The sequence below is a fragment of the Rhinolophus ferrumequinum genome, chromosome 20 (assembly GCF_004115265.2).
Source record: "Rhinolophus ferrumequinum isolate MPI-CBG mRhiFer1 chromosome 20, mRhiFer1_v1.p, whole genome shotgun sequence".
In the NCBI taxonomy this organism is placed as follows: Eukaryota; Metazoa; Chordata; class Mammalia; order Chiroptera; family Rhinolophidae; genus Rhinolophus; species Rhinolophus ferrumequinum.
Window position 1 is genome coordinate 41,476,925 of NC_046303.1, and position 26,528 is coordinate 41,503,452.

At 32.1% G+C, this 26,528-nt stretch overlaps 1 protein-coding gene across 3 annotated transcripts in view; it reads left to right on the plus strand.

Moving 5' to 3' along the window:
* Window positions 1-26,528, plus strand: part of PCLO (piccolo presynaptic cytomatrix protein) — a 383,134-nt gene that overhangs the window by 220,702 nt on the left and 135,904 nt on the right. For all 3 annotated transcript variants that reach the window (XM_033088047.1, XM_033088046.1, XM_033088045.1), the window contains exons 7-9: window positions 930-3,117; window positions 8,365-8,501; window positions 13,953-14,043. In XM_033088047.1, coding sequence (XP_032943938.1) covers window positions 930-3,117; window positions 8,365-8,501; window positions 13,953-14,043 — 2,416 coding nt within the window. The remainder of the gene's footprint in view (window positions 1-929; window positions 3,118-8,364; window positions 8,502-13,952; window positions 14,044-26,528) is intronic.

Below are 26,528 nucleotides of genomic sequence, written 5' to 3' on the forward strand. Positions count from 1 at the left end.
ACTCAAATATACCAATAACAAGAGATGAATACAAGTCGTGTATACATTTTTTTGGCACCCCCAGTAGTGACTATGTTCTCTCATGTCTTTTGATATTCTAAATATGTATGATTCTCCAAAACCAGTGATTCTTAGAATGCTGGTTTATGAAAAATTAACCAAATGAAATCGAAAATATCTGACAACTCACCAATGATATACTCTATCAAATTTAAAAAAGATTTAAATGGGTTTTCATTTTAGTTCATTCCTTTTCCTATATGTAGAAATTGCTAAAGAATTAAGAAGAATCTAGAATTAACAAAGAATAAAGTTGAAAGAAAATAAAAGACCCCAATAGTCACGAAAATATTGAAAGGTTAAATAGGAAATTCATTCAAATTACTCTCTTTTGGGGGGAAAAGATGTTAAAGAATTTAAGAATTTAATTTCAAAATACTTCATGGTTGGAATAGAAATGACAGCCACTATATGGGATAAAAGTAGGAACGGGAATATTAAAGCAAGGATTGAACTTAATGGTAAATGACCATCGTCTTCAACATAATTTCAACTTTAGATAGTTAACACAGATACTCTAGGAATGCATTCAGTAAATAATCATAAGCCTATTAAATAGGATGGAAAGTGAGTTTTTAGAGTCAAGCTAAAATATAAACCTGCCAAACAATGAGTTCTGTGCTTGATTTCAAAATTCACTTCTTCTATTCCAGAAGTTATTATAATAATAAAAATCAATTTGACAAGAAAGGATAAATTTTCCAGTTAATTTCATTTGCGAACAATACATATAGAATATTTATTTTTATGCTGTCATGCATAAAATATATATGCAATCATTTTTATTTAGCAGTAAATTATGAAGACTTTTTGACCTTTACATTTTTTCCTTGCTAATAAAGTGCTATATTTTGTCTCTTTAATTATAGACGAAAGGTTCTCAAACCATGACACCCTCTGGCGTCCAGAAGAAAGTTAAGAGAACCCTGCCAAACCCCCCTCCTGAGGAGACCTCCACAGGAACTCAGTCGACGTACAGCACAATAGGCACGGTTTCCAGGAGAAGGATCTGCAGAACCAACACAATGGCCCGAGCCAAGATCCTCCAGGATATCGACCGAGAGCTTGATCTTGTGGAGAGGGAATCTGCAAAGCTTAGAAAGAAACAAGCAGAACTTGATGAGGAAGAAAAGGAGATTGATGCCAAGTTACGATACCTGGAAATGGGAATTAACAGAAGGAAAGAGGCATTATTAAAGGAGAGAGAAAAGAGAGAGCGAGCCTACCTCCAGGGAGTAGCCGAGGATCGGGATTACATGTCTGACAGTGAGGTGAGCAGCACCAGACCAACCCGAATAGAAAGTCAGCATGGCATAGAGCGACCAAGGACTGCTCCCCAAACTGAATTCAGCCAGTTTATACCCCCACAAACCCAAACAGAATCTCAATCAGTTCCCCCTACAAGTCCTTATACGCAATACCAATACTCTTCCCCTGCTCTCCCTACCCAAGCACCCACCCCATACACCCAACAGTCCCATTTTCAGCAACAAACTTTGTACCATCAGCAAGTTTCACCTTATCAGACACAGCCAACGTTCCAAGCTGTGGCAACCATGTCTTTCACACCTCAGGCTCAACCTGCACCAGCCCCACAACCTTCGTATCAGTTACCATCACAGATGATGGTGATACAGCAAAAGCCACGGCAGACCACGTTATACTTGGAGCCCAAGATAACTTCAAACTATGAAGTGATTCGCAACCAACCCCTGATGATAGCACCTGTTTCTACTGATAACACTTATGCCGTTTCCCATCTTGGTAGTAAGTACAATAGCTTAGACTTAAGAATCGGATTGGAGGAGAGAAGTAGCATGGCAAGCAGTCCAATATCAAGCATATCGGCAGATTCTTTTTATGCAGATATTGACCATCATACTCCACGAAACTTTGTCCTAATTGATGACATTGGAGAAATTACCAAAGGCACAGCAGCATTAAGCACTGCCTTTAGTCTTCATGAAAAGGACCTGTCAAAAACAGACCGTCTACTTCGAACCACTGAACCACGGAGGTCTCAAGATGTGACAGATTTCCTAGCACCTTTACAGACTTCCTCTAGATTGCATAGTTATGTGAAAGCAGAGGAAGATCCAATGGAAGATCCTTATGAGTTAAAGCTTCTGAAACATCAGATTAAACAAGAATTCCGTAGAGGGGCAGAGAGCTTAGATCACCTTGCTGGTCTCTCCCATTATTACCATGCCGATACAAGCTATAGACATTTCCCCAAATCTGAAAAGTATAGCATTAGTAGACTCACCCTTGAAAAACAAGCAGCAAAACAACTACCAGCAGCCATACTTTATCAAAAGCAGTCAAAACATAAGAAATCACTAATTGACCCTAAGATGTCAAAATTTTCACCTATTCAAGAAAGTAGAGACCTTGAACCCGATTATTCAAGCTATATGACCTCTAGCACTTCATCTATTGGTGGAATTTCTTCCAGAGCAAGGCTTCTTCAAGATGATATCACTTTTGGCCTCAGAAAAAATATCACAGACCAACAAAAATTTATGGGATCATCTCTTGGCACAGGTCTGGGCACATTAGGAAATACTATACGGTCGGCTCTTCAGGATGAAGCAGATAAGCCATACAGTAGTGGCAGTAGGTCCAGACCTTCATCCAGACCTTCTTCTGTTTATGGGCTTGATTTATCAATCAAAAGAGAATCTTCCAGCTCTTCCCTAAGACTGAAAGCTCAAGAGGCTGAAGCTCTAGATGTTTCCTTCAGTCATGCATCTCCGTCTGGCAGAACTAAGCCTACCAGTTTGCCAATTAGCCAGAGTAGAGGAAGAATACCAATCGTGGCCCAGAATTCTGAAGAAGAAAGTCCACTCAGTCCTGTTGGCCAGCCCATGGGAATGGCCAGGGCTGCAGCTGGACCCCTGCCACCAATATCTGCAGACACCAGGGATCAGTTTGGATCAAGTCACTCATTGCCTGAAGTTCAGCAACACATGAGAGAAGAATCACGGACTCGAGGCTATGACCGTGACATAGCATTCATCATGGATGACTTCCAACATGCCATGTCAGACAGTGAAGGTAAATTGGGCCTCACCCTACCTTGTTACTCTCAAAACTCAAACTCATTTTTCTGCATGTTTAATTTTCCTTCTTCAAGAATGTATTCTACTTTTCTTGGTGTGTCTTTTGCATGTTTACTTGAATTTTATTTCTTATCAATGGAAATTTTATCTTGTGTGTAGATTTCATAGAATGGTTCTTTTTAATTTTAGTTTATTGGTTTTTTTTGATTGCTTGATTTTTTGGGTGTCCCCTTTTCCAGAACAATTATCAAATAATTGTGTCAATAAAATATGGTCGTCCTTTAAAGCCATAGTTCGAAAGCTTTTCATTATATGTTTATTTTATTTTTACAATTCATTTTTAAAGTTATTGGTCAGTTTTGTTCAGTTTGTGAAATTATTAAGGCTTAGAGACATTAAGTGCTATTCTGCTATGTTTTGTAATAGAATATCATTTGTCATTTTTGTGAGATCAGTGTTTTTTAATTCAGAGAATATTCTCTTCTTGAGAACTTTTGGATAATTCCCTGATATTAGTATCATCTAGAATTTTATAATTCTCCTTTAAATAAAAAGTTTGTATTTTATCTCTCTCATTATGAATAATACCATAATTAAGTTTGTACTTTTGCATTACATATTAGAAAACTTAGCACCAAATATGATATTGACAATAAATAATCTTATCATTATGTATGAAGTAGTCTTTAGATTTAAAATAGAAATTTTGTATACTGCTTTTATGAGTTTAGCCATTTGAAGACAAGGCCTCCAAATGTACCCATTCAGCCTTGTCTTTGGCTTTGCTTTTTGCATCAGCCCATTTTTTGCCCTAAATTATTTTGATAGTTTTTCACATTGAATAAGTGATTTAAGGCAAGTAATTACTTAGCTAAAAACTGACTTGTGATATTTTTGTTATTGTTGTTTAGTTATGTAGAACCATTAGGATTTTAGAAAATGATCTACTCTAAGTCTAATTTTGAAGACAAGGGAAGAGAGGTACAGTGATGTAAAAGCCTTGCCAATGCCAAGACAATCTGTGATTCTGGATTGTGTGTGTGTGTGTTTTGTTTGTTTTTTTTAACCTCCTCTGTGGTTTATTTGAATGTAGGTATGTTTTGAGTCCTGGAAATAAAATATTTCTCATCAAATAAAAACATTATTACTCCATGCTTTTGGAGACTGGAAAGCACGAAGCTAACGTAAATATCTCCCCCTTTAAATCTGACATTTTCCCTGGGGACTCACAGGAAAATCTGTTTTCACAAAAAGGATTTTCTTTCTATTTCTCTATCTAGACACTGATATGACTGTAGAAGTTCAAATATAGATTTGAATAAAACTAAAGTAATTACTGGATTTGAAGGAGGACAAACTGCTTTTCCTAGAGAAATTCGAACAGACTAATCACTTTCTGATTTGTTTTGTTCTCTTCTGGCTATTGGAATGACCACTTTTATTGATAATTAGTCAAATAAAACACTCTGTATTTTTTTATATTTAGCCAGTTATCTGAATGAATCTACCTAGTTAAACAAAAGTCATGATATTATGTGTAAAGAGTCTATTTTTTCTTTTTTTCACAATCCACATTTCATGCACATTTTATACCAAAAAGGACTGCTGCAGAAAAATAAAAAGGTTCTTCAATAATCATATCAATAAAATAACAAAATTAAACAAAACTCTAACAGGTCTATGGCATAACTAAACTAAAAGCTATGTGTGCTTGATGTGCATACATCTGGAGAGAATTTGACAAATTCATTTATTCATCACAGATGTTTTATCAACATGGTGTCAGACATACACAGAGATATTTCTAGATATTCCAAAATGTGGCATTTATTTACATACAACAACATAAAAATAACTGAATGTTTTATTTTGTATTTATGTGTTTGGATGACGGGTACTCATAGTCATCAAGGACTATGTGAAAAAGTGATTTGATAAAGTAGGTAATGAAGCATAATGCAGCATACAAAATTATGAGCTGTAAAGATGCTATAAAAGAAATAAACAATTAAAATTAGATAAAATTAATTAAACTAAATGTATTTAAAAATTAAGCAGACAAGAAATTTTGTCATGAAGTTCATGTTGGTATAGAATTAGACAGCTCTAACAAATTGATTTACATATGTGATATTAGGTGTGTGAATTGCAATCATTATCTTTAAAAGTCATATGTTTTTAAATATCATATATTTTCTTTGCTTTTATATCACATTAACATATTACTTTTATTCTGGTAAACAATAGCCTACTTTTCTTTTGAAATCCTGGGTCTTTTGGGTAACTAAGGGAAAAAGTAGAAAATATATTTTCCAATCACATAACTCATTTATGAACTCATGAAATATTAAGGATTTTTAAAATAATTTTTAACCAAAAATTCTATATCTGTATTTGAATGACTCTAAGATAACTTTGAAAAATACAACATTTCAACAGGCTTTTAGTATCATGTAGACAAACAAATTTAACTGATTTTGAATTGCTTGTGTTCTTTCTCTGAATCAGTCTAAAACTCTAGGTTATAAGACCATTAGATTTTTTTCAGATGTGTTCTATATGGACTCTAGTTAATTTTGAAATAGCTCACTTCATGTAAAATCTAGGTATGCATAATTTACATTGCTTAATATTTATGGCCATCAGTTTGAAGTCCACAACTTGATATGCATGCATAGTTGAGTAAGTACAGAGCAGGAAGTCTTTTCTTTAGAGCAGATTGGAGGGAAGCCAAACTGGAAACAGTCAAGTTATATTTATTTCTACAACCACAAATACTTCAATGTATGTTCCATGCCAAAAAAAAAAAGCATCGATATATACACTCTTTAAAATATATATATACTTTGACCAATGTTTGATACTGAATAGAATTAAGCTATTCAGATAACTGTTGCCTATGAAAATATTAGATCCAAAAATAGCTTACTTATATCTTACATTTAAGAATTCAAGAAAATGTCAGTTAATCTAAAAGAGGGTGCTAATCTCTAGCAAATTATTTAAACTGATTTAAAAATGTTACTATTGTTCTAAACTTTAATTTTAAAGTGTAGATCCACCATGCCAGAATAGACAATCACAGTTATAAACAATTAGCATTTATGTACAACTTACTATAAATGATGAAGACAAAATTTAATATGAAAACAGCTTCATTCAATCTGGTTGCTCTTGGTGGGTCTATAAATTTCTATGCAAAACATGGTAGACATCCTAACTTATTTACATATACAGTTATGAAAAATAACATACAATCAAAGTGTGTAATCAGAATTGGAAATAAATTGAGAAAATTTGGTCAAGTTGAGATTCTGCCTTATTTGTATAGACACACCAACGAACATGTCTTAAAGGATTGTATTTCAAATGCAGTTCGCAGAGTTATATATTCATGTAAAAACAGTGCATTATCCAAGATACTCATTTTTTAAATCAGATATTTTTTTTCTTCTCATGAGAAATATGTAATAAATATGTATAAGAAGTAACAAAAGTAGCATTGTGGTTTGGATAATCTAATAAATTTTTAGAGACTGATTATTAAATAATGGATTTGTTTGGCATTTACTTATCAGATTTCTATTACATTAAATATTTTTTCATAATTGAGTCACTTTATATCAAATTAAAACTATAAAAACATAATAAACATCCAGTAGATTGTGAGAAAAGATTGTGTAACTATTAATGAGGTTCACGGAACATATTAATATTTATTTTTAAATGTGCATATTAAAACTAGGATATTTAACTTCTTTCTCTGGTTGATGACTAATTTTTCTGTTTCATTCATTTTCCAAATTTTTATTGAGTGTTATGGCATTTGTAAGGCATTGTTTTTAGTGTTGAGGGAGAAAACAAACAAAAAAAGAACATGAGGCTTGCCCTCAAGCAGCTTAGAATCTAATAGGGGATATCAGAAGCACATATACAACCACAAACCAAGTATGTACCATTGTATTTCCTCAAATCTAAGACTGACCAAATTATGACACATTGTCTATCATTTTGTGTTTGTTGGGAAGAAATGCTGTGGTCAATCAGTAACAATGACCAAGATCACAGGAAGTGGAGGTAAGTAGTGGTGTATGTGTTCTGGATTTGCCAGCTAAGAAATAGTGGAAATTGCCTTAAAAAATAATCTTGAGAGAAAGTTTTGGAAGAGAAGGCAATCAAGGATATAGACATAAATAGAAAACTATAATGTGGTAGAGAGACAAACTCAACAGTGTGGCCCTATGGAAGCTAGACTTCCTAGAGAGCATAGGTTAATAACATTGTCAACAAATCTTTTAAGATGAGCAATTGAGAAGGCTACTCCATCTGCCATTTAGGAAGCAACAATGTATTTCCAGAGGCTGTTAATTAGGGATCCTTATACAAAAAATAAAACTTTACAGATAAAGTCAAATTCTGCATATTATGTAAAATAGGATTTTAAGTTACTAAATAATAGCATTAAAAAACCTTGGAAATACTAAGAACTGAATGGGTCGAAAAACTTCAAGTAATAATTGTGTACTTAATTATGCTTGTATTTCCAAAAAAAGTATTTTAATATGTCAAATACTTTTTAATATGTCACATAAGTACAAAAAGCAATCAACTCTTCAATCTAATACTTAAATCTGTAATTTCAGAGAAAATAATTGTAAGTTTTAACAAAAAATCTAAATGATATATTTTTAATATATTTTTTATGATGTCATAGAAATGCCATGTTTCCAAACAATACTTGATGTTTAAAGCCAACAGCCACATATCTATTGGGACTGGGTTGATGGGCTATTGGGAAAGTGACAGGATCTTCTGTGTTCAAGTCTAAGGAATACATTTTCCTTACAATTTACTGATGGATGGTGGAGGCAGGTGAGGAGTTGGCAACTAATAGACTGAGGTTGAACAGAAGGACTTCTGAGGAATATTCACTTGTTCATTGTTTTATTTCAATCACTATGTAAATGTCTTTTTTTCCTCCTAATTTAAAATTTAATTTTGTTTTATTTTTCTCTGAGAAGTTGAACAGGTGTGTGCATCATTTTTTCTAGGTTATTCCGTGGTATAAATTTTTCTAACACAATATTAGAAATGATTTTTTTTCATCCCATTGGGAGTTATGTTTCAAATGCATGAATGGTTAACAAGCCTGAAGCATGTTGGTACTTTAGAACAGCTGCTGCCCTCTATCATTTGTATTAGTTTTGGGTTGCAATATTTGATATTCCCTTGGTCTCCAAAGCTTATCACCTGCGTCGTGAAGAAACAGATTGGTTTGACAAACCCAGGGAATCTCGTTTGGAAAATGGACCTGGTCTGGATCGAAAACTGCCAGAAAGATTGGTCCACTCTAGACCACTCAGTCAACATCAAGAGCAAGTAAGTGTATATTATTGAGCAATCTCTTTTAGATTTATACCACCCCTCCAAAATAATTCACCCTACAGTGGTCTCATGTATCCTAAAAATCATGAGACTTTTGTTGATCAAATTCACAAAATAATTTTTCAGCAACTTAAAATAGTTAGTACCTTACTTTATCAGTAATGACTGATTCGCATTACAGTATAGCTATGATGCTTCTACCATGCAATTTAAGTGATCCACTCCTCCATCAGATAAAGTGAGTATAACATACCCAACATTGCTATACAATAAAGCTCCTGAAGAGCTTACAGAATATTGGGTGAAATAGATTTGGGTAATTTCAATGTTTTCCAATAACTGTGTTCATATGTTGAGAATAATGATAAGAGGATGACCAAATTAAATCAGCTGGGGACAGGGACGGCTTCACTAGGAAAAGAAGGAGTCATATTTTAGATTCTATTAAATTGAAGTGTTTGTTTTATATTCATTTTTGGATTTTATCGGAATTCACATAAAGTGGGTATTATATCTTTATAGATGAAGAAAGTGAAACTGAGAGATAAACTTCAGAATCAGATAAATATGATACGAAAATGATCTTATTTACTTTAGAATAAGTGAGTGCTCGCTTCGGCAGCACATATACTAGAATAAGTGAGCTGATGTTTGAGTTGAATTTTAAAAGATACGTAGGAGACCAACAATTGGATACATTGAGAAAGATTTCTCTGGTAAGCCAAGTGGCCTTAAATAATTGTCCTAGTAGATCAGATTTTTGCAGGCTCTGTACTCATAATCATTAAAATACCCACAAAAGAGATAGCTGATTTATTTCACATATATTGACTCCTAAATCATCCTGTCTGGGTACTGATTAATTGATATAGAAGACAACTATATATTGAACAACAAAGAAGAGCCATATGAACTTAACTCCAATTTATTTCATGTTTGCCACATTAAAGTATAAAAGAAAAGACTTTTGCAAGTGTAAATACTTTCTAAAGGATACTATCTATACTCTTAGATTTGGTCTTCCTAAGCAATTTCAGTTTTCATGGAAAAATGTCTAGCTGTTAAATAGAATTTCCTTTTCTCAGAATTTTGTTGTTTTGTTTTTCTATATGCTATCACATTTTTTATCACATTTTAAAAGAATCTTGGGATTCTTTTCTCTATCTTGTAAACATTCTCTCTTTAGTTTTTAATGTCTTTAATAAGTTTTTGTTTTAGGATTGTGTTTATCTCTATGCACATGTCAATAAATGTCCATTTCTTTGTACTTCATTTTAAAGTATCAGACTATTGAATTATACTTTTCTTAGCTTATCTTGTTATTCTTAAAATTGTAATTATAATTGTATTTCAATCTCATCAAGTAGACCTGCCTAGAGAATTAAAAATATTAATAAAATAATTCTGAACATGTTTTTAAAATACAAATTTACCTCTTTATCTATAATTATGAAAATAATAAATCTGTAAGCTGAAAATAACTTCCTTGGATATATTTTATTGTAAGAATCTTTTTATAATGCCTTACTATGTCTTACCTACCTTATTTGTTTTAAGTTTAGCATTTCCCACAAACTTAGATCAAGATGAAAACACAAATTCTTTAAAGTAATCCTAATAAGATGAAATATGTAAACTGGAGAGCTGAAAAATAATGTCTTTCATGTAGTTATTTCCCAACCCTGCTATTTACATGGATTTTCAGTATGGTCTTGCCCAACTAATTTATCCAACTAATATTCTTCGAGGACACATTTTAAAGGAATCTGTGTCCACCTCAAAAAATATTTTATAAAATTCTATTGTATGTGGATAAAACATTAATATCCCTCATAACACATTTTGTTTCTAATTTTCTGTTACTGACATCTACAGAATTATGGTTTTGATCCAATGAAGATATAGTACATCATGTTTAAACAGTATCATTAGAGACCAATATAATCCCAACGTTAAGCAGAGAAGGTATATTTAATATACATAGGTAAATACAATAAAGTATATTTACTTGCTAAAAGGCATTTTTTACATTTTTATAATTTCTTACATTTTTATTTTGATATCTAACATACAAACAGAAAACCATATATACAGTTATCAAAACTGGAAATATATAGAATTATAAATCTTTATAAAGTGAATAATCATATTAATTACCACACAGACCAAGCAAGTGAACATTGCCAGCCCCCAGAAATCCCCAAGCCCTTCCAGATTGTTATCCTCAAACTCCCCCCAAAAAAGAAAACAAAGATGCTGATTTTTGTGGCCATAATTTCATTGTTTTTCTTTATACTTTTTTTTCTCTAAATAGAAGCTACATAGACGACAACATGCACTTTGATTACATTTATGGAAAGTTCAGAATTGATGCCTTTTCATGTTGATATTTATCTTTAAGTACTCTTTTTCTCATTAACTCATCATAACTATATTTTGGTCTAGAGAGAATAGCAAAATGGCATTCTCATTTTATTCACTTCTGTGTGTCTCTAATCATAAAAAGATAATATCAAGCTCTTGCTACAAATAAGTCCAGATGCTTTAATTTGAAAACATATGTGTAACAAAAATTTATTCTCATAAAATGCTCTGGAGACAAAAGTAATCAAATCAAATTGACTAATGCAAAAACTAATTTATATGCTTTTAAAAATATTTTATGTACATCATACATTAGAGACAGAAAAAAGTTTCTGAATTTCTATTAGACTCAAAATCATCTTAATTGTACAAATGAACCAAATGTATAAATCTATATCTGTTTTCTTTCGAATACATACATATGCCTATACACTTACATATCCATCTATATGTATATATATTTGTTTATGAATATATGTATATATTTATTCCTTGAGAATTCCAGCCTGCTTTGTTAATTAAACAGATCACCTGACCGTTTATTTTTCTCTGTCATTTCATCTATAAATACGACTAAGATCCTTCACAGGGTGGTTATAACATTCAACACTTCTTGACTAGTACAAAATGCCTCTATATTCTGCACTAATGCCCACACCTTCTGCAATTCTCATATAACTATTATATTGACGTACATTAAGCTCGAGACATAGGATCACTGCTTGACATCACTCCTGCCCTTGGCCTTGCTCCTACTCTCATTTGGCAAAAGCACACCTACCATGAAGCCCCATCTGCTGGAGAACTCTCTCAACATTCACCTGCAGTGTTTAGGACAAAGCCAAAGATCCAAGCCAAGTTCATACTTTAGAGGCAGATATCTCTTCTTTCTAAACTCTTGGCCACATTGGTCATATTTATGACAGGTTAGTGTTTCTGATTTATTAAGTGAATTCATGAAGGTGGTTGTAGACAATCTCTGAAGATACAGGATATTCTATGAGAGTCTATGGAATAAACATGTTTAGCATCCCTTCAACTGACATCATTGAAGGTTTACAAGTTAAAAGGTAATACTGGCTAGCAGGTAAAATTCGGATGAAAAAAATAGGGAAACCTTACTACTCTCCTAGCAATAAATATACTATGAGAGTATATGTACTTCTCCCTAATCTGGGAAATGGAAAGCAGAGCGAAAGGCAAAATTGTGTTTTCTTAGTTTATTTTTGGCCACTTGGAAAAAAACAACTGTTTAAAATCATTGTTAAATGATTCATGAAATCTGAAGATATTTGAATTAAAATAATATCCACCAATTTTAATGTACAGTACTGAAAAAATTGTTAATAGTTGCAGAATTTTCAATGCAGATGATTTAATTTTTAGTAAAAGTTAAGGATTTTTCAATGCAGATTAGAAGAGTGAGCAAGGAGAAGTGGAAGAAAGGCAATAGAAGGAGAAAAGATGAGGGGACTGAAAGTAAGTAGGGTAGAGTAGAGAAAATAAGAGAAAAGGGAAGGAGAGTGGTAGAGAGAGACAGACAGAGAACAGGAAGTGAGAGGAAGAAAAAGATAATGTGCACGCTTAATTGTTACGACTATAAATGAGGTTTTCAGTGGCTTATAAAATTAGCATTAGTATAAATTATCTAGATTGCCTGAATATACTAACCATAATATTTTTTATAATCTTGCAAAGAATATTTTAGTTTTACTTTGCAGAATTCATATAATATCCCTGGATTTAGGATTGTGCTGTTGTTTGGAGAGTGTTTCATATTCATCAGAGACTTCGTTAAGCTTATTCTTTTCTGAAGAGAATAAAAACTAAAGGCTATCATTTAAGCTTGCATTTTTTTCAATACATATTTTACTTTTAATATCTAGATTTCTAACAGCTGGATTGACAAAGGCACATTAAACCACATGAGTATTCCAAGGAATCTTTCTACACCAAATGTACATTTCTTTTGTTGCAAATTCTATTTAATATTTTGATTTAGTATTCCCACACACTTCTTAAACATGTTCTGAAATGGGTAGTAATAGATGTCTCTTTACTAAACTTTATTTTATTTGTAATTTTGGTCAAAAAAATTTTAAGGTGATAAATACAAGATTCCATGTTGATAAAACCCTATCACTATAGATACTATTAAATATTTTACTATTTCTACATTTCATTATTTTACAAACTTCTTTTAAAAGAAAAGTTCCACAAAATATACAGCACAAGTTTGCATTTACTAATTTGCTTCAGAAATCTCATTTCGCCAGGTGGAAACAGCGATAATGCAATTTATGGTAGTCTCATATTCACATCTCAATAATGAATATTGAGATCACAGATTTGCAACAATAGCTTTAAGTGTTGCTTCTTGTTCTCGAAGGAACACCAATAGTTAATAAGAAATAATGCTGTCATTAACACAACCTTGAACACAAAGAAGACTTTAGAATGTATTACAATGAGCAAAGACTTTATTTATATAGAAGTAATCTCAGCATCCAGTGTACATGGAAACTTCTCGTAGATGTGCTCAGCAACAGCATAATTCTGCAATGAAATCAATGCAACATAAATATAAGGTGATCCTAGTATAGTGATAGAGATATGGAATATGAGGATTTTCACTTGCTTTTCTCCCCTTACACTACTTAATTGCCGGAAATTAAAAATCCTTTCCATTTCTAGGCTGTTCAGAACAAAATCAGCAGCTCTCAGTTTTCCATGTGCGTTCTCTATCCACTGTCATCACTATTGACTATGTACTACTGTAGTAACACACCCTTTACAACCTGTTGCATATTGTTCCCAACCACAACAAATCAGTTTGAAAGAGAAATTGGTTATAAGTATGAAGACCATTTATAATGAACTCAAGAACCAATGATATCATTATATAGCGTAAGATGCTTAGTGATAATTCTAGTGATAGTGATATCTATCTATCAAGATTTGAGAATCTTCTAATGTATTTGTATTGATTGACTCAATGTGCTTTTAAAAAGTCTAATTACATATGTTGCACTTTACGTGTCTTTTACATTGACTTTTCACCTTATCACATGTATGTCTTAGATTATACAGATGAATGGGAAGACTGTGCACTACATCTTTCCTCATGCAAGGATAAAAATAACAAGAGACTCTAAAGATCACACAGTTTCAGGTAAAGAAAATCAAATAAACTAGTCCTTTTTCTTTTAATGTCAGATTGAGATATGTATTTGGATTTCAGATTGGATGACTGATTAAATTTTAGAAAATACCACTTTTTGTCAAAAGTTTTGTTCTGGAAAATTTCAAGAAATAAGTAGGCTTTAAATTGGAATGTAAAAGACAATAATGGCATGATCATTAATATGATAAATTACGAAATGCTACATATTTAGATCATTCTGTTTATTAACTACATTTTTAGAAAAAATGTATATAGCATTATAATGCTCCATAATTATTGTTCTGTTGAGTAATATGGTCACTGATTTTACAGCTATAAAACATTCTTGCAAAGGAAGTAAAAACCTATCTTGGATTCTTCTAGGGAATAAATCCACCTATACCTAATCAATTTGAACATTATCAGTTATGCTGAGTTTTTGTTTGTTTGCTTGTTTGTGTACTTCTGTAGACCAAATCTCATGGTGTAATTTTAAATTTTTTTATTTTGAAATTATTTTGGACCCTAAGAAAATTTGGGCTCCCTGAAAATAGGAGTCAGTTCTTTTGCCCACTCTTTTCAAGGTTCCCCTAATGTCACATCTATCTAACCGTAATATGGTGATCAAAACCAAGAAGTTAACATTGATTGGATACTGTTAAAACATCTATAAGCAATATCCAAATTTTGAGTGTCTGCACTAACCCACTGCATTTTTCTTTTTCTGGTCCAGGATTCAATTCAGATCTCACATTTTATTTAGTTGTCAAGCCTCCTTTGTCTCCTCCAATCTGATAGTATCTCAGGCTTCTTTTGTTTTTAATGACTTTGATACTTTTGAAAGATAGTGAAATATTTATATTATAGATGAAAATTATATTATTTAAATCTATGACACAAAATTAAAATTTTGTCAAAGTTAATGAATTTTTAAAATATAAATAGTACCTATAGTTTCACTCAAATATAATCTTTGTGTTTCCTGGACACTGTACATCAACAGAAAATATTTAAATAAATAATTTCATATATGTGTGTATACATGAATACTTGTATACATGGTATATCAACATGGCATATGTGCTGGAGATTTTCTTTTTAAGAGCTAATATAACAAAGAACAAAATTAGATATTTCTTTAGTGTACTTGCTATTATTCCTCACAGATTTTAGACCGTGGAATATGTGGATATGAAACAGGTTTATTTTGAGCAGTTTTTCTCTCTTTATTTTCATATAGCGTGAATCGATTAAGAGTCTAATGTTCTTTCCCTTTTAAGATTGGGTAATTCGTCTTCTGCCAGAGACAGATAATTCAACCTTTTATAGTCTTATTGCGTACAGACTGTTTTTTAAGTACTGATGAAAATTCCAGGGATGAATCTCAAACTCTTTTCATAGAAATGATTACTTGCTACAACCTATTTCAGTTTCCTCCAACTCATAAGGCAAAACAACATAATACTTTATAGTAATGCCAAAAATTATTTTTTTACAATAGAAATCTTCAAACCATTTTTACTAAATTGTCAGGACTGTATGTCGATGTATTTATTTTCTAGCTGTATTATTATTTTTATACTATATTAAAGTTTATACTACATTAAAATTATTCCCCAAACCTTATAATTATTTTTACCACTGATTATTTTAGTATGCTTTATTTTACTACAATTAGGAAAAATGTTTTAATATATTCGAATATCAGAAATAAGAGCTATTAATTTCTTGTTGTAAGTAATCTAGTATGAAAACTAAATTCAGTTTTCTCAGTATATAGATTTTGCAGAATGATAGATGAGGATTATTGTTTTGACTGATAAATTTACTAGTAGTATACTCTATCATTTCTCTGCATTCCCCTTGTTTTGATATTGGCCTAAAATAAAACTATTTTCCCTCTTATATTTATATTACATTGATTACTACTGAATGTTTTTTCATGTGCCCTTAAGTCACATGATTTCATACTAAATTAAATGTTTTGAAATAATGTGTATTGTTTCAAATAAGTCTTCAGTACCTTAAATGGATTTAAATACATACACATGCAAGACTAGAGCCAGAAAGGACAGTTTTTGGCAAACGGTGTCTATCTAGAAGTGCTAAGCTAGTGACAGGGAAACCCTGGCACAGAACATTTATGTTCCTGCCTAATCTCTATGTCATTTGCTACTTAACTAAAAGCCTCGTGTTATTGACTAAATATGTGTTGATATTAAGGATTTCCTATTTTGTTTTGTTTCACTATGATTACCATTTTATATTAATGTTTTTAATAAAAATTAAGAGTATCTCTATTAGAGATGCATATGAAGATATTTGCAAGTAAAATGATACCTTGTCTGGGATTTGCTTCAAAATTAACTGTGTGGAGAATGGTAGAAAAATAGATGAAACAAAATTAACCATGATTTGATCATTGTTGGAGCTGGAAGGTTAACCACATAGGGTTTTCTTATAGTCTTGTCACTACTTTTTAAAATATGTATATAATTTTTCATAATAAAACAATTTAAACTCCTGTTTGTTTCTCATGTTTAGAAACAAAGAGCAGTGTCCAGTAGCTTTATCAGTAGTATAAAAGATACCTAAGCTAATAATTTAACTGTGTTTGTAAAACAAGATAAGCATGTGAACAAGAAAGGAGTGAAGAATAAAATGCAGTATATTTGCTCTCCCAAACAGAGGGAGACGTGGTCATTAGTGTGTTTTCATTTTGGTTATACAAACCCATTGAAAGTAGAAATACTGTGTATCTTTTGTATTTTAATAAATCATTCTAACTGGTCTAAATAGCATTAAAGTATTTTATAAGAATTATATAAAACTAGCATAACTCACAAAAAAGGAAAAAAAACAAATTTTTATTTATTGGAAGCAAAAATAATTTCAAAATAGGAGACAGGAGTAGGAAGTGTGTTTTTTATTTTTGTTTTTTATGTTTTTCTCCCGTGGTTCTCAAAGTATGAGCAGGAAACCCTCATGGTTCCCAAGGTTCTTTCGGGGGGTCCACAAGGTCAAAACTATTTTTATAGTAATGCTAAGTCAGTATGTGTCTTTTGCATGCTAATTTTCTTGTGACTATACCGTAGAGTTTCTCAAAGTTTACATGATGCATGACAACACAACAGATTGTCTACAGAGCAGATATGGGAATTTAGCTGTCTTCTATTTAGCTATTAAGCAGATTTGCAATCATGTAAAACAATGCCACCCTTCTCATAAATATTTTATTCTTTAAATACAGTTATTGTTATTTAAAAATGGGATTTATTTTAGCATGGAATGAATGTATTATTTTAAATTCATTATTTAATAAATATTTTAAATTCTTGTTTTGTATAGAAGATATACGGAGCTGTATAACCCATATAAACAAAAGCTCTTTGAGGTCCTCAGTACTATTAAAAAGTATAAATGGTTCCTTGAAATCAAAATGTTTGAGAACCAATACTCTAATGATATTTACAGAGAAGGTTTAAAAACTTATAAATAAACTCTTTTTCTTCCTATAAAAAATCTTATGCAACACAAAGTATATTTTCTAACTACTTTTATAACTCATATTGGATATATTGAAAAAAAATTTTATTGATTAATACTTATTTATTGAACACCCATGGTGTGAGTTACATCGTGTTGATTGCTGGGTTAATAGAATGAGTACAACAAAGACCCTGATCTGCAACTTACTTAAAATTTAATAGAAGAATCTGAAATGCAAGTAATTATGACAAGAAAATTTTAGGAACAACTGAGAGAAAGCAATGGAATTTATAAAACATTATTGTTCATACCCATGCATACATATCTGTAAGTGTGTACCATACACAGGCACCATTTATATTTTTTGAAGTTTGCGAAGACAATATATGCTTATGATCTTCTATTAAATGGTTCCTAATTATTAGAAAATACATCCTTTAACTTTTAACTGTGAACTTCAAAGATGTAATAGGTGCTGATCAACAACTGTACAATGGTTTTGAAAGTCCTTATTCAACCAAGCACAAGGCAGCAAAATGGAGAGAATAGGTGATGAGTTTTAGAATCAGAAAGACCTGAGTTGGAGTTTAGCATTATTACTTATTTAAATATTGAGAGAACATTTGCTCCTCTGAAATAAGACCAGCTCTATGTATCTCAAATAATTTCAAGTCAACCAAGCACAAAACCTTGTACTTACTATACATTCAACAAATGTTGTTTCCCCCCCTCTTAGAGAGAAATTATCAAAAAGAAAAAAAAAAGCATAAAATGTAATGCTCAAAAAATGAGTCTGTTTTATTTGGAGCTCCATCTCGTGGGTCTAGAAACACAGCTGTTAGAAACAAGCCAAAGAAATTCTTCTGATTTTAAAAAATGACATTTGCTTATATGGTATAGTTCCATAAAGGACTGGTTGCATCTGCAAGACTAAAAAGACAAATTAGCAAGTGTAACAGTGAAGAACGTTGAAAATGTTTAGATTCAAAAGATAGCAGTGTCTTCTATAGAAATAAGGCTCATTTTCTATTCCTCATTAGTCCACCACCTTTATTGGCTTTTAGGAACAGGAGACGAATGTGACAGATCTCATTGGATCTGAAATGGTAGCAGTATCAATTGTGGATAGCTCTTTTTTGTTATTTTAACAGCTTTAGTGAAGTATAATGTACATATCATGAAGGTACACATCGTAAATGTATAAATCAATCACTTTTACTAAATTTATGAAGCTGGTACGACCATCACCACAATCTAAAACATTATTTTATAACGTTTCGATTATTACAAAGTTCCCTTGAGCCTGCTGGCAATATCCATTTCCAATGCTCTTCTTCCAGCCACACATGAGATTTACTTTCTGTCTCTGTAAGTCTGCCTTTTCTTGGCAGTTCATATAAATGGAATCATGCAGTATGCAGTTTTTTCTGTCTGGCTCCTTTCACCTACCAACATTTTTGAGGTTTATCTATTTTGTAGTATGTAACAGTATTTTGCTCTTTTTATTCCCAAGTAGTAATCCATTGTTTAGATATTCTACATTTGTTTATCTATTAGATTTTTCTGTTTTTAAATATTTGCATTAAAGTTTTAGTTTGGACATTGATATTTTTAAATGGTTGTCTAGAAGTGGAACTGTATGGCAAGTTTCTTTTTAACTCTTTTAAAAAAATGCTAAATAGTTTTCCAAGGTAAGTGCCCATATTACATTCTTGCCTGTCCCTTCTGAGGATTCCACTTTCTCCATGTCAATGCTAACACTTGGTAATGCCTGTCTTTTGGGGTGGGTGTGGCTATATCTCATTGTTGTTTTAAATTGCATTTTCTTAATGACATGATAAGGAGCATATTTTCAGGTAGTTATAAGCAATGCATATGTCTTCTTTGGTGATCATTTGCCCATTATTTATTTGGGTTGTTTGTGTCTTTACTGCGTTGTAAAAGTTCTTTATATATATTTGGGTATAAGTCCTTTATTAGGTATACGATGCACATATATTTCCTTCAGGTCTGTGTATTTTTTTTTCTTTTCTTAATGGTTTTATTTTAAAGGAAAAGTTTTACATTTTAATGGAATCCAATTTATCAATATTTTTTTTCTTTGTGGACCATGCTGCCCTTAAAATCATATTAAAAATTATCCCAAGTTCACAAAGATTTTTCTCTTATGTTTGAAACCGGGAGCTTTATATATTTTACATTGCATTTACATTGTATTGCATTGATTTTGCATATGGCATGAGACAGAGGTCCAAAGTCATTTTTTGAACCACAAATGGATATCCAATTGTACAAGCACCTTTCGTTTACAAAAATATTTCCCCTATTGAATTGTCTTGGCTTCTTTGTCAAAATCAATCTACCATTCATACGAGAATTTATTTCTGGATTCTCAGTTCGGTTCTATTTTACTAAATGCCTAACTTATTTCACCAATACTACACTCTGTTGATTACAATAGTTTTGTATTAAGTTTTGAAATCTGGTAGTGTTAATTTTTTTTTTTTTCCAAAATTGTTTTGATTCTTCTAGGTCCTTTAAATCTTCATAAAATTTTAGTTATCAGCCTGCTGGGATTATGATAATGGTTGCATTGAAATTATAGAGGAGATTGATATGCTTTTATAATAAGATTGACTCTTCCAGTTCATGAACATGTAATATCTTTTCATTTACTTAGACCTCCTTAATTTCTTTCAGTAAACTTTTATAGCTTCTGAAGTACAAGGCTAGCATTTCTTTTGATAATGCCTCCCAAGTCATGTTATTCTTATTGATGCTATTGTGAATGGAGTTTGTTGTTTTTTTTAACTTCAGTTTTGGATTATTCATTCCATTTATGGAAATACAATGTTTTTGTTTATTTACCTTATGGCTAACAATTTTGCTTATATTTTTAGTTCTAATGGTTTCTTTGTATGTGTGTTAAATCTTCAGGATTTTCTATATGCAAGGTTATGTCATCTACAAATATAGTTCTACTTCCTCCATTCCAATGAGAATAAGTTTAATTTAATTATTTCCTTTTTCCCTTATTACCCTTGCTAAAACTTGCTATACAATGTTGAACAGTATAGTGAGAGCAGACATCCTTGTTTTGTTCTTTTGCTGATGACTCTTTGTGACAATACAGGGACTCAACCATAACTCTGCTATAGAATTCTTTCCTCTCCTTCTCTTCTGTAATACTCACAGGAAGGGGATTTTTAGCCTAAAATTTTAAAAAGCTGAGCAGAAATGTTTAAGAACAGCTTTAAAAGCCAACAATAGCTAGTCAGACTTGCCACTTTCCTCTAATACTCAAAGGAGATCTCAAACACTGGTAATATGTTAAAGCATTGAGTGAATTATATTTTTATATTTGGAAGGATAGAGAAAGTATATATAGAGATATATAGATATATAGTTATATAGATATATAGATATATAGATATCAGCTGAATCCTCCCTCATACTGACTCTGGATTATATTCGGGTAATTTTTTAACTGGGAATTATTACATTTGTGATATGGCCTTATTTACATAAGTTGATCAGTCATTATATTATTCCAATATGTAACCAAAGAAATTTAAATATGAGCTGCTAAGAAAAAGGATAAAATCTAAAATATGTTAGGGACCTAAGATATAAATATAATTATATTGTTTGCTTTGCACTTCCAGGTTTTCTATTTGCTTCTGAAATAATTTGCCACAATATTTATTATTTTCTTAAAATACATCCCCAGAAGTGAAATTACTGAGTGAAAAGGAAGGGATATTTTGGATGTTTCTTAGACATCTTGTCAAATTTCTTATCTGAAAAGTTCTACCAATTTTCATTCCCAATCTAAGAATGTAGTTTTTCCTTTGCTGTTTAGGAATTTAAAAATGATACAAATTTAAGAAAAAACTTATTTTAACTTACTTCAGATGCCAAATTTTAATAACATTGATTTTCGTATTATTTTTTATTAAGTTTCAGGTTGATATTTTGTCCTATATCTAATAGCTTAATTGCCTCCTGTTCACCTAGATTGTGACCCAGGGTTATGCCGAAGGTCAAACAAAGAACATCTGACATTGGACAGATGAGATCAACAGCAGTTTATTAGTCACATATATTCACAGTGTGAGGGAGCAGAGCACCACACACCATGTGGGGGTGGCACCCAGGAACAGAGTAAACAACCAGGAGTGTGGGAGGCAGGCTTTTTAAAAAGTATCCAATGGTTGGATGGAGTGCCCCCTGATTCCTGCAAGAAGATATGATTGACTTGGTTGAATAATTCTGTGGACTGGCAGGAAACTGAAACCCACTCCTCAGGGATAAGCAGGAACCTCACGTGATCCTTGATAAGCAAAGTCGTTTGGCTAGGGGACTTTATTCACCAGAGTGGGGAGGGGATCGAATGGTTAGGCCACTGAAGACCCTGCTGATTCCCCCAGTTAATGAGGCCGCTGTAGGCTTTAGACCATAATTATCACTGTTCTTTCCTTTCAATTATTTATCTATTTAATATGAAGAAGAGTAGATTATTGTTTTTGTTTTGTTTTGCTATATTACAGAGTATATAAATGGCACTAAGATTAGGGCCAAATCATGGTATACTGAATTTGGTAGAAAGTCTGAATTTGATAGGCAGTCTGAGCATCACTGAAATTATGGAAAATATAGCTTCCTTTGTAAGTTTGTTTTTTTAAATTGTTTTGTTTGCTTCAAAGTTGAAGTCTGAAAAAAGCTTAACCATAATGAAAAAGGTGCACTAGTTTTTAAAATAAGTTTGATTACCTTTGCTTGAGATTGCACAGCTGTCCTCAAATGTGGAATATCAAATAAGGAGAAACTGAGGCAAAAATGTGGTGAGCTACTCCGGGCGGTTTAGATAAAGTATGACTGACACCCATTTCACATCTCTCCAACATTATTTATGTGAACATTTCATGAGAAAACTATTTTACTCATATCAGGCCAAGTCTTAGAATAGAAAGTAAAAACAATTATGTCACCTCTTCTTCAGAAGACCAAGAAAAGTATAATTGTCACCTTGAGAACACCTGTGTTCCATGCTCACTATGAGAACGTCTGGGAACTGAACAAATGCTACAAAGTAGACCCTGAGGCTGAAGTTTCTCCCTCCCCATTCAGGATGGCTTTTTTCTTTTCTATTTTTAACAGTGCAGTTACATATGGTATGATTCTCACTGTAAGCCTCTCAAATTATTTTTAGAAATAAACTAAGTAGAATAAAACTATAGAAATAAAATAAGGTTGAATTTCTTCTAAAATCACAAATTTTAGTAAAACCTTGCATTCATTTCCTCAGTAACAGAGGAAGTGTTTATTGTCAAAGCAACTTGTGTTTTGTTTTTTTTTGGTTTGTTTGTGTTTTGTTTTTTTTTGTTTTTTGGTTTTTTTGGTAAAAGAGGATAGTTTATTAAAAGTAAAGAGTCGCAGCTCTCAGAACGAAAGGGAGTCCCGACCAGGTTGCCCCTGTCAACGCAATTTTATGTTAACATCATTATTTCTGCTGACATCAGTCAGAATAAATATTGCTTGCACAATTGTGTTCGTGATAAGGAAGTGACCTTATAGGCTTTGCTTCTAACTGGATGTTAGCACATTTTTCTATATGCACTCTTTTTTTTTTATTAAAGTTTATTGGGGTGAAAATTGTTAATAAAGTTACATAGATTTCAGGTGTACAATTCTGTAATACATCATCGATATCTTACATTACGTGTTCACCACCCAGAGTCAGTTCTCCATCACCATATATTTGAACCCGTTTACCATCTTCTAGAGCTCCCCACCCCCTTACTATACACTCTTAATGAAGTAAAATTAAAGGAATTAATTGGTTCTCTTAGGAGAAGGTGAAGACATTCAAGATGTTTAACCTATAGGAGGGAAGGATAAGTGGTAAAGTTAATGGGAAATTGAAGGGTATAAATATAAAATGTACATGAATTGGCCATGGAAAAATTGGCAATAATAAATGAGATTCAGTTAAAGGAATGAGGATTTATATTGATGTTCTAGAATATTTTCTTGAAATTTAGAGCAATTACTGAAGGTATATAGAAAGTACAATAATGTGGGAGTCAAGAAAAATAAAGGGCTCTAATATTAGCGTTTTTATATGCTGGACAACCTGGAGAAGTTTCTAATCTTCCTTAGTCTTAGCTTTTCTGTCCTGAAATGGTATGGATAGTACCTAACATGAAAAGTTGTAGAGAAAATTAAAAAAAAAAAGTATAATCCACATAGAAAAAATGTTACTTTCTTTTTCCTTCTATCCCTGAAGATAATATCAAAGAGATTGAGAAAAATAAAATACTATATTAAATGTAAAATAATATGGGCACAAGGTACAAAAACCAAATAGAATTCATCACTTCTTTTTTTGTTTAAATCATAATTTCATTAAACTATTTGAATATTCTTAGCTTTGTCACCTAACAACATGTAGCATTTCTTGTTTATTCCAGATAATACTAATAATTATTTAATACGGTAATGAAAATAACCAAAACAATTATATTAAATAACTCTTTAATTAAAAATATCCCCTGATATATTTTGGAAGGCAGAAACCGTTGAACTGTGTTGTATACCTCCTTCACCAAGAGCAAATTGGTTTTGATGAGAATAGGTTTAGCCTGTAATGCAAAAATAATCTGGACATCTGTATTTTATTTATATCCCTAAAGTGAGTCAACAAATTCAGAACTTTTTTTCTCCAATCAGCTTCTCAACTCCTCCCGAAAATAGTGGTAATTATAATAATTATTATGTTACCATGCCTGTATGCAGTTTGTTCTTTATATATTTTCATGCCAAGATATATAAGTATTAATCCAATTTCTTATTCATTTAACATATATACTCATGCAATTCATATTTGTAATACAAATGCTAAAATAGTAAAAACTACAATACTAAAAAAGTAACAATTTTATCTTTGTAATGTTTGGTGATAAAGATATAAACAAGGCCTAAAAATGTATACATCTATAGAAAAACAGAAATTATATTGACAATTATATTGTCAGTTATATCGACAGCATTATCTTTCTCAACTAATCAGTCGCAGCTACACATTAAATTGTACTATATGGTTTTTGGGTTGCCTAAGCCAGAAACCTCTTCTTTCCTCAGTCTTGACTAAGAGATGCTGTCTCCCAACGTTTTTTTATCTCTTGCTAATTTCTCCTTTTAATGGTCTGATTGCAATCTCTCCCATCATTCTCCTTTGTGCAACTGAATGAGTAAAGGAATATATAGATGATGTATTACAGAATTGTACTTGAAACCTATGTAACTTTACTAACCAATAAACTTTACTATCCAATAAACTTTAATTTTTTAAAAAAAGGAAGAGCTGAATGTATTGTTCCCAAAGCCATCCCTACGTTTCTCAACCAGGTATGTTTGTGCTAACCAGACAGAGATACAATGTATGTCTCTCATTTGAAGTAAGAGTGTAGCTTTCCCATACAATGGGTGTTGCCTTAGGCACTTAACCTCACAAAGCCTCATTATCCTCATGTGTAAAATAGAGGGTTTTTGTTTGTTTGTTCTAAGAACAAATGTAATTAACGTAATCTTAAAGATATTTTCTAAATAGAATAGAATAAAAATCTATTATTTTTAACATCATTATCATTGATGCATTAGCCTCCTCTTGGGGAAAAAATAGGCATTTTGGTTTTCATCTGTTATTCATTCAATTATATATTTGATGCTGCCTAGCTGCCGTGTAATTGCTACATACATTACACTGGGACCCCAGAGTTGCAGAACTGATACATAGAGCTCTTCCTCTTTATTTACGAAGGGCAAAAGTTTCTTTTTCATGGCGTATTTATTTCCTTTTCATTCCTACCCTCTATCACTGCTCAATCACTGTGGTAATGACTAGAAACACAATGTTCCACAAGTTTTGCTACCAAGAGAATGTCCATATATATTGTGTGTACAGAAAACTCAGAATACCACTTTCATCTTCGTATTAATTTTCTATTCATGGGTAACAAATTACCACACATTTAATGGCTTAAAACAATGCACAATAAGTATCTCCCAGTTTTCATGGGTCAAAACTCCAGGCATGGCTGACCTCAGGCGCCTGGTCAGGATCTCACAAGGCTATGACCTGTGTTGGCCAGGCTGTGTTCTGCTCTGTTCTGGAGCTTGGGAATCATCTTCCAAGCTCACGTGGTTGCTGGCAGAAGTCATGTCCTCCAAGTTGTGGGAATAAGTTCCTCATTTTCTTGCTGACTCTCAGCTGGTGGCCAATCTCAGCATTTAGAGCCTGCCTCAGCTCTTTGCCATGTGGCCTTCTCCAAGGCCCTCATATACATGGCAGTTTACTTCTTCAAGGCCAGCAGAGATTCTCATTGTATGCAATATAATCACAGTAGTGACTATCACATCACCTTTGTTAGATCTTATTGGTTAGAAGCAAGTCACAGGTTCTACCTCTACTCGAAGTGGGAGGTGTTATGCAGGAAGTGGCTCATTCAAAGTTGTGATATTGTATGTCTGCCACAATCCCCTATTATGTCCAGAAGTACAAAAGGAACACTTCATATTCAATTTTGAATTAGAATAGCATTTTTTCCCTACTTTTATTTAAGTAAAACTGATATTTATTTTGGAGAGCACATTGTACTTTAAACTAATATAAGATTAAACTATTTAGTTTCCAATGGCATTATAGGGTTACATGACTATTTTCAATGCAACAACTTTCTTTAACGCACAGAGTGAATGGCTGCGCGCCCAGTCTTGGCCTGATATTAAGGAGATCAATAGCTAAACAAGTCACTATTAAGTCCATCTCTATAAAGTGACCCTATCTCCTAATTTTATAACATCCACTTTCATATGAAAGAATCGTTTTTTTTGGACCCTAAGTACAGCTAAATGAGATAGTTTTATTTAGATATAGTTGAAATATAACATATTAGTTTCAGGTGTATAACGTAATGATTTGATATTTGTATATATTGGGAAAT